A 13,071-nucleotide genomic window follows, 5' to 3' on the forward strand; every position below is an offset into this window, starting at 1 on the left:
ATAGATAAGAAATAAATACAATTGCTCATGCATCAGACACAGTTTTTCCTGTGTGTCTTCCTCTAGAGCCTTTTGAAGAATTCTGTTATGTTATTTTATATGTCAGACAAGCCCTCTGACTGCCTTTCAGTTTCCCCTTAAATATCCCACTCTCAAAAAATCATAAGATGATACACATTTACATTTTATACATTTATGCTTCTACTCAGATTCAGAACCAATGTTCAGAAGGGTATTAGTCCAGCCATATGCATATACAGTACTGCTTGTGCAGATTTATGACAAAAAGCTTGTATGCCAAGGAAAACTCTGCTCCATTTTCATGTGTAGCAGGAGTCAGAGATAGATGTGTAGCTTTTACATGAGGATGGCATGAACTGCTCTAAAAAATGTGCTGATTTCTCCCCTCTGATGAAAAATACAAAGACTGGGTATTGAGCTCACCCACCCTTGCTAACAAGGGTTTCCAATCCAAATCTTTATGTCAGATGACTGAGTTTAAGTTGCGTTCCCACAATGATGCTTTGCATCATTTTATACCTGCTTAGGGTATGTCTTGTGCCTCATCTCTTGTCCTCATATACCAATACTCTCACAATATGAGTAATGCTAAAAAACAAATCTAAAAATTGTCATCTTAGATTGAAAATATATAAAAGATGCAAGAACAACTGCATGTCTGATGACATACAATACAAAGACAGACTTGTATTTTTTCTTTTAAAGACAGTCTTTAATCAGTCCCAGCTAACTGATCTTGTCTCAGACCCAAACAACATATTACATAAGCACCAAACACATACACAAATAAAACCACCCTGCATAACTACAGTTTTAAGTAGCTGGTGATTAATCCTGGTTCTGGAGTCTTCTGAAACCCTGAAACTGTGCTGGTGAATTGAAGCTTTTTTTTTTATAAACAGCTATTTTTATTGGATAGAATTATTTCATTCTCACATACAGAGGTTAAATATATTCTCCTATGTGCCCTTTTCTCTTCCACAGCACAAGAGGATAAATTAGATGCCGAACATGTATAACTAATTTGTTCCATCAGTGTAGGATCAACTCTCAAGACACGGATTTGCTGACTAGCAGTGTAAGAATTATTTTACTTAAACAGGAATAAAACACTGATCACCGTGCACTGACCTCACCTTATTAAGTTAAATGCACAGCTCTCTTAAATCCAAATGCTGTTTTATACAGAAATCTCTTTCTAGCTTCCAGTACAGTTCCACTCAATACTCAGAAACTAAGCAGGGTACCAGGCAAGTGATAAAATCTGCACGATCACAGCCTGCTCAATTTTGCTGGCAAGGAGTACCAAAGAGGGAAGGGTTTCAAGGCCAGGACAGTTCACTAAAGCAATTGTGAATAACCAGAACTCACTAGAATTACTTCCATGAGTGAAGTTATTCAGACATGTAAGTGGTTACAGGATAAGGCCTTGATTCAATAAAATGATCTGGATATACACAAAAGGACAATCAAAGTGTGCTCGCTGTCTTTGGTGGGAATGTTGCCACACATTATTAAAGTGCCTCTCTGTCTGCCATCAAGGATGCACTGCCAGGAGCTGAGAGGTTTGGATGACAAGTACAGAGTCTACAGAACTTTCAGTGAACTGGACTAACCTGAAAAAGTAGAAAGCCATTAGCAATCCTGCTCCAAGCAAGGCGCCCACAACTATTCCTGTAACTGCTGATTCTCCTAGACCACCTGCTTGAAAAGGGGAAAAATAAGCAATCAGGGTTCATATTGAGAACTACTTACATTCACATATTGGAAAATACCCACAACTAGGAAATGAGTGAACAACCTCAGATAATACCTAAAACCTTTCAGAGCTCAGGACTCCATGGGGACCTCTCCCTTAGTTCCAGTTTCTGCACGTTTATTTTTTGCCCTTGCTTTCCTTGGGGTTAAACAAGCCCCTTAGATCAGTGTCAGATGAAGACACAATTCTACAGATGTGATACACAGGAATGTTGTTAAGAAACTGGTCTGGACACCTTGGTATGAATCATAACAAAGACTGGGATTACAATGATGCATGTAATAGGAATCAGCACTGAATATGCCCTGAGTCATTACAACTGAAACAAACTTATTTCACCTAGTTTAGCATCGTAACTCTCTACGACCTAGGTTTCTTGAAATGACTGTATGATTATCCAACAGCTCCTCAATTATTTTTTTTTTCTGAACCCATGCTGTTTCAAGTTAAAGCCATATGAACTTTGCCTTGCTCCAAATCTCAGCAGAGGCAGAGTAGGGGCACAGCGGCTGAACAGGAGCCCAAGTAGGGACTGTCACTCTGCAAAGTGCAGGGCAGCTGAAGAATCAATGATATTTTCATGTGTGTATAGCCTACTCCCTTTTCCATGCCTACCTGGATTTGTGGGAAGGAACAGAGAAATATTAAGGAAATTAATCTGCTCCCTCCTCTTCATTTATCATTGACCCTTTAAAAAGATTCTGTCTGTACATCAGGATGTGTGGAAGTAAGAAGGTGCATAGCTACACCATGCTGAGCATAGAGGGTAGGGCCTGGAAACAGTCTACACACAGGTTTTTCAGGGATCAATGCATTACCAGGCTGCAGATACCTTTTCACTGCAGGACTAGCAATTTGTTTCCTCTGAAAATCTAAGACCCTTTGCCACTGAGGTACCACTATCTTCCTGCCTTTACCTCCTTGCAATGTTCTGCTTACTACAACACAGTCTGCAAAGTCAGTACACTGGAAAACAAGGGCACCTTCTCTGCAGAGGGCAGTCCCAGCCTTCTGGATGCACAGGTGTTGCCCCATTCAACTGACTTCACTTTTTCTCAGCCTGCTGGGCCCCTCACAATGCCTTCTCATAGCACTGAAAATCATTCTGCACTGGGAGAACACTGCTCCCATCAGCATTGACCTCCCCAGCTGCTAATTATCAATATATGATCACTCTCTGTTTGAGGTTTCAGTTATATCCTTCTTTCTGGCTGGAAGAGATTTTACTTTTAGCCCCTGAAAAGTACTAAAGCCTTCAGGGCCCTGGGCTGTGCATCATGATTACTGTCACATTTAAGTTCAGGGAAGTGATTCAGACCACATACTACCCAGGGCTACCAGACCCTGACTTCTCAAACAGCCAGCAGAGAGAGACGGCCACGACGTCTCAGTTGCACAACTGTGCTAAGCAATATAATATGGCCTGTTACATTGCATCACCACATGGATTCCTCTCTCTGACAGGCTAGGCAGAAGCATTAAGTCACTAAACTTACATGATTTACACGGCGTATTATTTGTGTGCTCTGAAACTCGGCTTTCATCTAGTCGCAGCCTGCCGTGATTCCAAGGATATTTCACATTTGAACGAATTTCAAAACGGCCCTGCTTTCCGTAGTAGTCCCCAATCACCTATGTAAAAAAGAAAGAAATGAAAAGATTTTCCTATCAACTTCGGGAAGTAAAGCAAACAGGAGAGTGGCATCACTCACTTGGACTCCCGTGGCAGGATGCTGAGTCACAGAGGACAGGGCTGAAGGGGTCTGTGGGAGGTTATGTAGTGCATGCCCTCCCCAGAGCAGGATCAGCTGAACAAAAGCATTCCTGACAGATGTTTATCTAACCTGTTCTTAAAAGCCTTCAAAGATGGAGACTTGACAGTTCCTGTAGGCAATTATTCTGGAATTTAGCTATCCTTCCTGTCAGTGGTTTTCCCTAATATGAAACTTAAATCTCCCTTGATGCAATTATCCATCACTACTTACCAAGTTGCCAGTGGACACAGAGACTCTTCCTGTCTGAAATACCACTTTACATATTCACAGGCCCTTATCTGGTCTGCCCACAGGCTTGTCTTCTATACAAACCCAGTTCACACAAGTTTTTTTAATCCCCTAAATATCCTTCCTGCTCTCCCTGCACTTTCTTCAATCGCTCCATAGTGGGTTGAGTGCTTAGGACAGTCACTCAGCTAAGTGAAAGTTATCATTTTAAGCACCTTGTGTGCGGAGCCTCCCAACCACACACTCCAGGCTGGACTTCTCCATTTTGCAAGGATCTGGAGGTACTTGATCATGTTCAGCTAAAATCTTCACACCTTCTGAAGAACCGACAGAGCCTGTCATTCTCCATGTTGCATTTCTGCAGTTGTCGATATTTACACAGAAAGGGCCTTTCACACTTATTATTCTGGTAGCATGGACTGTTATTTCAGATCAATGCATCAAGATATTAGATTTAGAATTTCAGTCCTGTCCTCAGCAGTAAACGCAGGCTTTATTCAAGATAACATGTTTCATCTACTGCACAGTTTCAGGGCTAAATTGTGCTAACAGTAGCCACCCACTCATCTGAAAACAGTTCAAAAAAAACCTATGTACAGCAATAAAGGCCAAATATCATGACACTGAAGTAGTCAGAAGCAATGGCAGAAGCACATCAAAAGACATATTATTCCTACCATGGATAAACCCACATATTAAAACAATGGGTTTAGAATTCAAGCCACTGATACCCTGTTCAAATCTTTCACCTAAATTTCACTTTGAAAGGAAAGAGTTAAAAGATAACATTTCTCCTGGTTAGATACACAAAGACAGATCTCACACTAAATGAAGGAGATTAATTTCTCCCCCAGTTTTGCAGCTGGGAGGTACAGCCTTAGAGGACAGACTTTTTTTAACGTTTGTTCAAAAATAAAGGCAAACTCAGTAAACTGAAGAATGTAGAGAGAAAAAACCTCCAAGCCCGTTTGCAGGCAGCAGGGTATTCATTAAGAGATTGTTTAATTTATCAAACAGGAGTGGAAGAGTCCTGGGCTAGCAGGGCTTACTAAATATGAAAGCATGCAGAAAGGCCTAAGAACAAATAGCTACAAGTAGCAACCAAATGGATTCAGATGTAATCACATGTAAAATATGTTAATTGCCTGTATATTTATATACATTATAAACAAAGCAGAGGGAAATTAAAATAAGCAGTATGTTAAAAGGAGAAATATAACATCAAAGAAATAAAAGACAACTTTCAATTGCAAGTGAAAGAGGGCTGGAAGGAAGAGTAGGAGAGGGGGACTAAATTGATAAACAAGATGAAAAGCTAATGGACTGAACAAACAGAAAAGCTAACTTTGTTTGAACAACTTGTATCCCAAATAATTTGTACTCCCAGATTCAATTAGTGATGATTACTGCACACGTCCCCCCACTCCGGGAGTGTCTGCAGTTCACTGCTGTAGTTTTTCAGTCACTTACACGCTAAAACACAAGAGACAGAGACATCTTCATGCTTTTAGAAAGGCTCCTTGAGTTTGTTGCTGTTGCAAAACTGGCAAGAACAATGAAAACTTCACTGGATTCAAATCCACACATAGAAATGTCCAGCTCAGATTCACTGATGCTTTATGTTTGAGCTTGATGAAATAGGGAAAACCAGCAAAGCTTAGACAGCAGCTTTACGCTGCAGCTGGAGTTAGGGCAATATATGTATTAATAAACTCAACCCTGTCATGCTATTCCCTATGTGCAGCTGGTGCTATTTCTCCTAGACTGTTTTCCACGGTCTGGCTGCTTCCACTCCTGCTGTGTCCAGTGGAATAATCCACATGGCTTATATGAAGCTGTCTGATTAAAATGTTTTTTAAACACTGAAAACAAGGCACTTAGGTCTTACAGCTTGATAAACAAAGTGAGGCAAGGTCTGCACTCCTGCCTGTGGTTAACCACAGGGTAAGACTGAAATACCTGTACTCACTGTGTTTACACATCAGGGTAACTTGTGCATCCCTGTTGCTGTAAGATTAATTTTTCTTCTTACTGAACAATATTTATCATATTCAAAATTTATCAGTGCTTAGCTAGCTTGTGAGGTTTCACCCTCCAAATCTTAAAGGCTCTAGCATCATCAAAAAACCCTTAGAATAAATACTTCAAGATAGCTATTTTAGAGAAAGAATTTGGTCTCCAGGTTGATAAGATTAAGCAATGCCATTTTAATGTGTATATTAAATAAACGGTTGCCCACCAAATAAACAGATAATACCGTGTTACATTACACTGGCTAATGCATCAGTGGCCAATTGCAGTGGTGTTTGTTTCCTTACCTCCTGTGTGCCTTCCTCTGGGTCGGTCATTCCAATCACAGAGAAATCCCCGTATCTGTCTCCATTGGCATCAATGGACACCTGGCCTGCAATGCCTAAAGAATGGCATGTGAGGAATTAGAAAATTAACTTACTTAAAACACCGAACCTTTCCAGGGAAAACAAGACAACAGCAGACAGGTTTTTACAGACCCATATGACAGGAAATCTCATCGATCTCCCAGCATTTTTGTTGGCATTCCAAAAGAAATTGTAATTTCAAATCAGTGTCTGCATTCCCAAATTCTTAACATTTCTCCTTTTTACATATCAAATGTGTGAAGATGTTTGGGGAATACACAACAAAAACCTAATCCAAAAGCCAGCATCCAAGAATAAAACACAAATACATTTAATGTGAATTATTTACAGAGAGCCTAACCCTGAAATATCTAATGATGCTTCAATAAGGAGAGACCAGCTGATGTGCTGCAGAGGACACAGGGGCAAAGCCCTGCACCCCACAGACTGATAGGGCTGGTGCAGCCATACAGCCAGTCCTGTGGTGTTTCCATAAGATGGGATACTGGAGGCTCATAGACAAGGGGCACCAGTGCACTACATATGCATTAAAGTCCTGCATAAATTTACATAGGATTAACTGCATAATATGGTGCTGTTCGGTTTACATTTTTAGATCCCCCAGTTCACTTCCTTCCTTTTCAAGATCTCAGAAGCTTTAGGGAAACTGGGAATCATAGACTTATAGGATAACTCAAGTCTTAAGGGGCTTCAGGAGGTCTTGAATCCAACCACTCAGAGCAGGGTCAGCCAGGAGGTCAGGGTAGGAGGATGCTCAGGGTTTTATCTGGTCTTCAAAACCTCCAAGGATGGAAACTGCACAGCCTTGCTGGAGCAACCTCTTCCAACTGTAGCGGTAAATAAACACGTCCCTGTATTCAGTCTGAACCTTGTCTTTCAATGTATGGCCTTATGTACAAAGGATGTGGCTCTAACTTGTTGCATTGTAAGTCAAATGGGTTCTTTAAATCCATCAAACAATATCAATTAACTATGATGAAGAATTGTAAGACTTTGCCGATATGCTTTATCACTTCAGATATTCTCAGATGTGATCCTCTACTGTCTGACACTAAACACAGCCATTTACACCAGCGCAAGTCAAACAGGCATCATTATACATCCATGTTACACCAACCACATGACTAGACCAGTTACAAAGCAGCAGAGAACCCGGTTCTCTGTAACAGTAAATCAGAAGAGAGGTGATACGCAGCCAGAGTATAAACTCCCCTCAACATACCTAATGACAGTAAACATGCAAGAGATTAACACACTTGCATTTAGCTTGTCTCTGTTCCCCTTTGGTGACGGCAGGAATCCTTAAATTTACTGTGATTTTCAAAACATGTAGTGGTCAACAGAAGCTTATTGTCAAGAATCTGTTTCAGTATAACAATACAGAAATCGAACAACTGCCAGTTTGATTACTGCAGGAAAGCAGAATGCTTTTCACCACTTCGCTGTGAAAGCTCTGGGAGAGGCGATCACAAAGGGCTACAACGTCTTTGCCTACATGGCAGTTTGGATCCTGGATCTGACAGGAAGTGTTAATTGGAACAGACATCTTGACCTAAGAAAGCCAAAACTCAGGTTTTGGAAGTAGGTACTAAAATATGCTGAAACTCGGAATTCCTATAGGATTTTTTTTTTTTTCATGGGAAAGACTAATTTTTGACTTTTCCATATGAATCAAAACAAAGAGTCTGAAATGTTGACATTTCCTGCAATGCTCTTCCTTAAGAACATACTTCGAAAATTCTGAAACAGCCTTATTGAAGAACTGTATGTGGATGAAAGTCAAAGGATTTTATCCAGACTTTCTTTTTGTTCTACTAAGTTAGATACATCCATACAGAAAATTTTGCTACTTTTTCAGAGGACATGCCAATGGACAAAAAACACTCTCCACAAAATATGCCCTGCAGTCATACCAGGGTTTCTCTAATAACCCAAGCAATAAGCAATCCTTCGATCACCTCAGCCTTATCCTTTCCTAAGCACGCGATGTCTGTGCAGTTGTGGCTTGTAAGCTGTAAATGCTGCAGGGAACGGCATCTACGTCCCCTTGGGAGTTCTGACGGGTCCCCTGTTCGGAGTAAGCTGTAATATGATGTGCCCAGGCAATTAGATATCTAGATGACAGCAGTTAAATTAATGTCATTAATGAAATCAGAGTTCTTACGGAGGCCTGCAAAAGTTTAAGTTAAATAAAAAGCTTCGGTCCTGCAGTAGAGCCTCGTGGGTGTATGCATGGACCACACTCTGATGCTGCATCCACTTCAGAGAAGAACTTGCAAGCAGTATAAAGGGATGTGATTCTCCTAAAAGGACTGGCTTGCAAGATGTCAAGTCCTTCAAGGCCTCTTTCAAAATCAGTCTTATCCTTGTAAATTATGTCCAGCAAAGTACTGCCACAGGGAGGAGATGTCTTATGACTTACATGGCATTTTGACCTTTTCAGCTGTGCCCTCATAGCTCAGCTTAACAGCTACATTTTCAGAATAGCTGTGACAGGTCAGCCAGCAACAACAAACTGGTTTTCACAAGTGGGGAAAAAGAACATTTTTTTCCTTCTGGCTGGTTTTACAAGAAAGGTGTGAGAATCAATGATGCCACCTGCATGAAGCACACTTGCCTGGGCACACCAGTTGGTGGCTTCCTGGAGCAGGGAATTAGGAGCAGAGAAAACACAGACAGGCTGTACTTAGGCATCTGTTCATAAACAGGATAATCAAACAGTGAGGCATCTTAAGAGATGCCTCTGTTAAGACAGCATGTTTTGGGAAGCTGTGGATGTGAATGGAGGTTAGTGGGACATCAAGCACAATCTCGAGCTGGTGCAGGGCTTCTTATGGGATAACTGCAATCAGCATCATTTAATGCAACCCTGTGTTGCCTTAAGCTACCCTGGGGACCCTTTTGCCCTGTGTTTAGGTCACAGTCTGAGAACAGAAAAGAGGTGTGGAGCCACCATCCTTCCTCCTTCCTCACTACGTCCACTGTTTTAGAGCAGAGAAACTGACTACCAAGATTCTTCTTACGCATTCCAATTAATCACTTGCTTCTAATCCTGGGGAAATTATTCCTTCTCTTAAGCATTTCCATAGGAAATCTTGCCAATCCTACACCAAACGATTGGAGTACTGCAAGAGATCGATGGGAATATTAGACAGATGGAAATATTGTAAGAGACAACAGATGAATCAAATAATCCTTGGTTTCTTTATTATGATCCCTACCTGGCAAAAGCTTTTGCACCGCTTTGCATCAGCTGGGTGACATAAAAGTGCCAGTTGGACTGTGGAATTGCAACCTACGAGACTAGGCACAGAAAAGCACAGAGCTGTTCAGCTGCTGCCTCTGAGATAACATGCACAACTCCTGAAAGGAGGCTGGGGGAAAATCCCTCCAGGGCCCAAAGGAGTCCCATCAAGAAATAAAAATAAAAAAAAACCAAAACCAAAAAACCTGGCACCTGCTTGCTTCTATTCATTCCCAGGCTTTTAAGATAAAAAAGTCAAATGGAAAAAATGAGGCTATCTCAGAGCTAATAGATGCACGAGTAAAGCAAGCAGCTGTAATCTTTTCAAAAACAAAGCAGGAGCCTGAGAAAATTATTGGTATTTCTTTACAGCATCAGTGAGGGTCATTAAATTGTTAGGAGTTTTTTGAGCTGAGTAAGACCTTAAGGGTTGGTGCAAAAATAAGTCAGACTGGTGAGGTATGTAAGCCAGCCTTAAAGATGTATATGGTTTCATATGGTTATTTCCCTCACATTTAAGAGTGGAATAGGCACGGGTCCTCTTACTCTGCACACAACACCACCACAAGACCTTAATCTTTTTGACTCTCATAGCTAGAATTCCTTATTGACTCTTACCTTCGTATGTTCTGTTTCGTGTTTGCTGAACAATTTTTTCCCCATCTTTCTTACTGAAACCAAACTTCAGGACTTCCTGTAAAGCTAGAGCATAAAGAAGAATAGCATCATGGAATCCTTCCACAAACATGTTCACCTAAAAAAAAAAAAAAGAAAAAAAGCAATGGCAATTGACACATGAAAAACATTTTGTCCCTATGGAATCAGTTAACTAGAGCGAATCTCCAAATTAACTGAAATTATTAATTTGAGGGTTATTTTGTCAACTGCTGGAACACAAAGGAATGTATCTCAAAAAAAAAACCCAGGGAAAAATGGCAACTTTTGACCCATTTTTAAAAACAGTTAACCACTCCTTGGTACTCTGAACATTCAAATCACACTTCAATGTTGTGTCTGAATAGCTCTGCAGATAGGGGAGAAATCTGCAGACCCAGTTCCCATGCCTAGAAGCACAAATTCTGCAGCTGACCACGTGACATTCTGTAAGGTGCTGAGCACTCTCATCCCACAGAACCAAGTATGTCCTCCTCCCCCTGTGCAGAGGACTTAGCACCTCTCAGGACTGGGAGGTATGTTCTCCCATGATTTTTTTTGGAGAGCGCAACCGGTGTATTTGCTTGTTTAATGATTACCACTTCCATTTCTGGCCCTTGTTCAGCTGAGCATCTCTCCACTAGCAAATGAGCAATGGAGGAAACTACTTACCCTCTACAGTAATGTGTTCTCTGGAACTGCCAGGAGAACAGTTTCCTGTCCTTTATAGTTTTTTTTCAGTTAAGTGACATGAAATGAATGAAATGTTGGTTTCTAACCCTAATATTAAAGTAGACTGCTGCCAGCCAGCTCTGCCTCCCACTAGTCTATGTTGGCAACCTACAGCCTTTGGTCTACATCACTGTGAGTAACAATAGTTAAAGGCAGAATGCTGCAGAAACATTACAGGTTTGTTCACAGGAGCCTGGTGTGCTTCAGTGATGAAGTAATTATTTTAAGAGCCGAGATCAGATGGAGACCCATCAGCAGAAGCAGACAAACACGGCTTAAGCAGCACAGGTATTCCTCTCCTGTAAGCAGCAACTCATATCTCAGTAGTGCAATGCACCCTGGCTTGATGCACAATAATTCACAACTAATTATCTTTTCAGCTGCAAGAAATATGTTCCTATTCGCTCAGTTTCACTACAATGCAAAAGCTCCTGACATCCTAGCGAAGCATAATCAACAGTTAATGGGGTCTCTTATTGTCATTTCCAGTGAACAACCCACCTCTACAAATATTCTCCTGGATAGAAACATCTAGCTTATCTTCCACTTCAGTGTATCTAAACAATTTAAAATGTTGGTAAATAAAGTGCTACTCAACTCTCGCAGTTTTAGCTGGACATTAAAAATGTTAAAAGATGGAAACATGTAGCCAGTTAAGTAAATAGCTGCTCCATAGATAGAAAGTGTTACATCAACTGTCTAAGCTGAACTAACCAAGCCCCTGGTAATGTAATTACATGCAAGACATTCCTTTACTCTTAAACCAGTTGCCAAGTGAGGAGATATACAGAATTATTTACTGATAATAGAAAAATTTACATTGCTCTGACATTTAAAATTGACCTTTTAGATAACTCCAACCTATGTTTCATTAAGAAAACGCACCACCAGTTTAGAGGAAGCGCCCACAGTGCTACAGAAGGAACAGAACAGCTCAGCTCAGCCTGACAGCCAAAGACTAAAAGGCAGCTGCAGTTATTTTGACCTAAGGAGAAAGCATGAAAGAAGAGGTGAAAGTCAGGCTTTTGGTAGAGTAACAAGAGCCAATGGACAGAGTGCACACTAGGACAAGCTTTGCTAGTGGGGGTTTAATTTTTCAGAACTGAAAAAAAAAATCCCAAACCAAGAAACCACAAAGCTCAACAACTGCTTTACGTGCCAGTGTTAGAGTCCAAGTGGCCTGTGGATGATCAAACATGGGCTTTCTTGATGTGACACTCATTCTCTCGGGAGAGAAATGAGTCTCTCTACTTGCTTCACCTCCCTGCAGGCTGGTTTACAGCTTGTGGCTGGCACTCATTTCAAGAAAAGCTATTTGTCACTTCCTTTGTCCATGGCAGAGACCTCTCAGAGTAACACAGAACCTTCAAAATCCATTTTGTCATCTCATATGTTCAATCTGAAATCGACCCATGCCACCAGCCTGAAAACCCTCCTGGCAGACACTGCAATTTGCCAGATAAGCCCTTTCAAAGCTCACTTGGCACTCTGGGAGGTTACTGGCAGAGCCCCTTGCCTTGACTCTTTACTAAAAGCCCTGACGTTATATATGAAAAATCCCATTAGAAAATCACCAGATCATCTGTGCCACCTCTTTTTATCTTACGTTGTCAAGGAAGGTGAAAGTGCTGGCAATTTATACCACTTCCTATCTTTTCCTAAAAGAGTAATATTTATTGTTTGCAGGTGAGACTGCACCTACAGTCCCAAGTCAAATCCTATGTTGGGCACACCATCTACTTTTCACATTATTCCAGGAACATGCCCAAGCACCAGTTCTTGAAAAGGGATACAAGATGCCGTAAAGTTTTCCTGCATATCATCTTGCCCAATCATTTAGAAGTTGCCATGATCCTACACTGAGAATGGGCTGCACGATGGGTAAGACTGCTCTAACCTAAAAAGGAGAAAACATCAGAGATGGGAGGAATATTACAAAGCAAAGTAATGGCTGCAAACAATGTTGAAAGGATTGCTCTTTCTTTATTCCATTTTCCACCTGTCCAAAGCTCACTCAGGCTCATTTTGCAGCCCTGTTGCCTGCAACTGTGCACAACAGATCCTCTGAGTAAAAAAGACTGGAAAATTTGTTCTGTCTGATACCACTCCTGACTTATTAGAACAGTGTCCCCAAGCCACACAGTCCCAGGACTTCCTTTCTGGACAACATTAATGCTGTTAATTATATTATATCTCATGTACCTCGTGTGTTAGAAGGAATTTCTTTCTTCTTCTTTTTTTATTAATCTAACATAGCTT

General features: G+C 41.0%; 1 protein-coding gene across 2 annotated transcripts in view; it reads right to left on the minus strand.

The window, feature by feature from the left end:
- NPR3 (natriuretic peptide receptor 3) overlaps positions 1 to 13,071 on the minus strand; it is an 82,174-nt gene that overhangs the window by 26,614 nt on the left and 42,489 nt on the right. The window contains exons 4-7 of one of the 2 annotated variants that reach the window (XM_080372593.1): positions 10,045 to 10,180; positions 6,102 to 6,196; positions 3,277 to 3,412; positions 1,638 to 1,722 (exon numbers count right to left, since the gene is read on the minus strand). In XM_080372593.1, coding sequence (XP_080228719.1) covers positions 1,638 to 1,722; positions 3,277 to 3,412; positions 6,102 to 6,196; positions 10,045 to 10,180 — 452 coding nt within the window. Of the gene's footprint in view, positions 1 to 1,637; positions 1,726 to 3,276; positions 3,413 to 6,101; positions 6,197 to 10,044; positions 10,181 to 13,071 lie in introns of both variants that reach the window. The other variant, XM_080372592.1, reaches the window with a different exon arrangement.

The sequence above is a fragment of the Falco punctatus genome (assembly GCF_963210335.1).
Source record: "Falco punctatus genome assembly, chromosome: Z".
Classification (NCBI taxonomy): Eukaryota; Metazoa; Chordata; class Aves; order Falconiformes; family Falconidae; genus Falco; species Falco punctatus.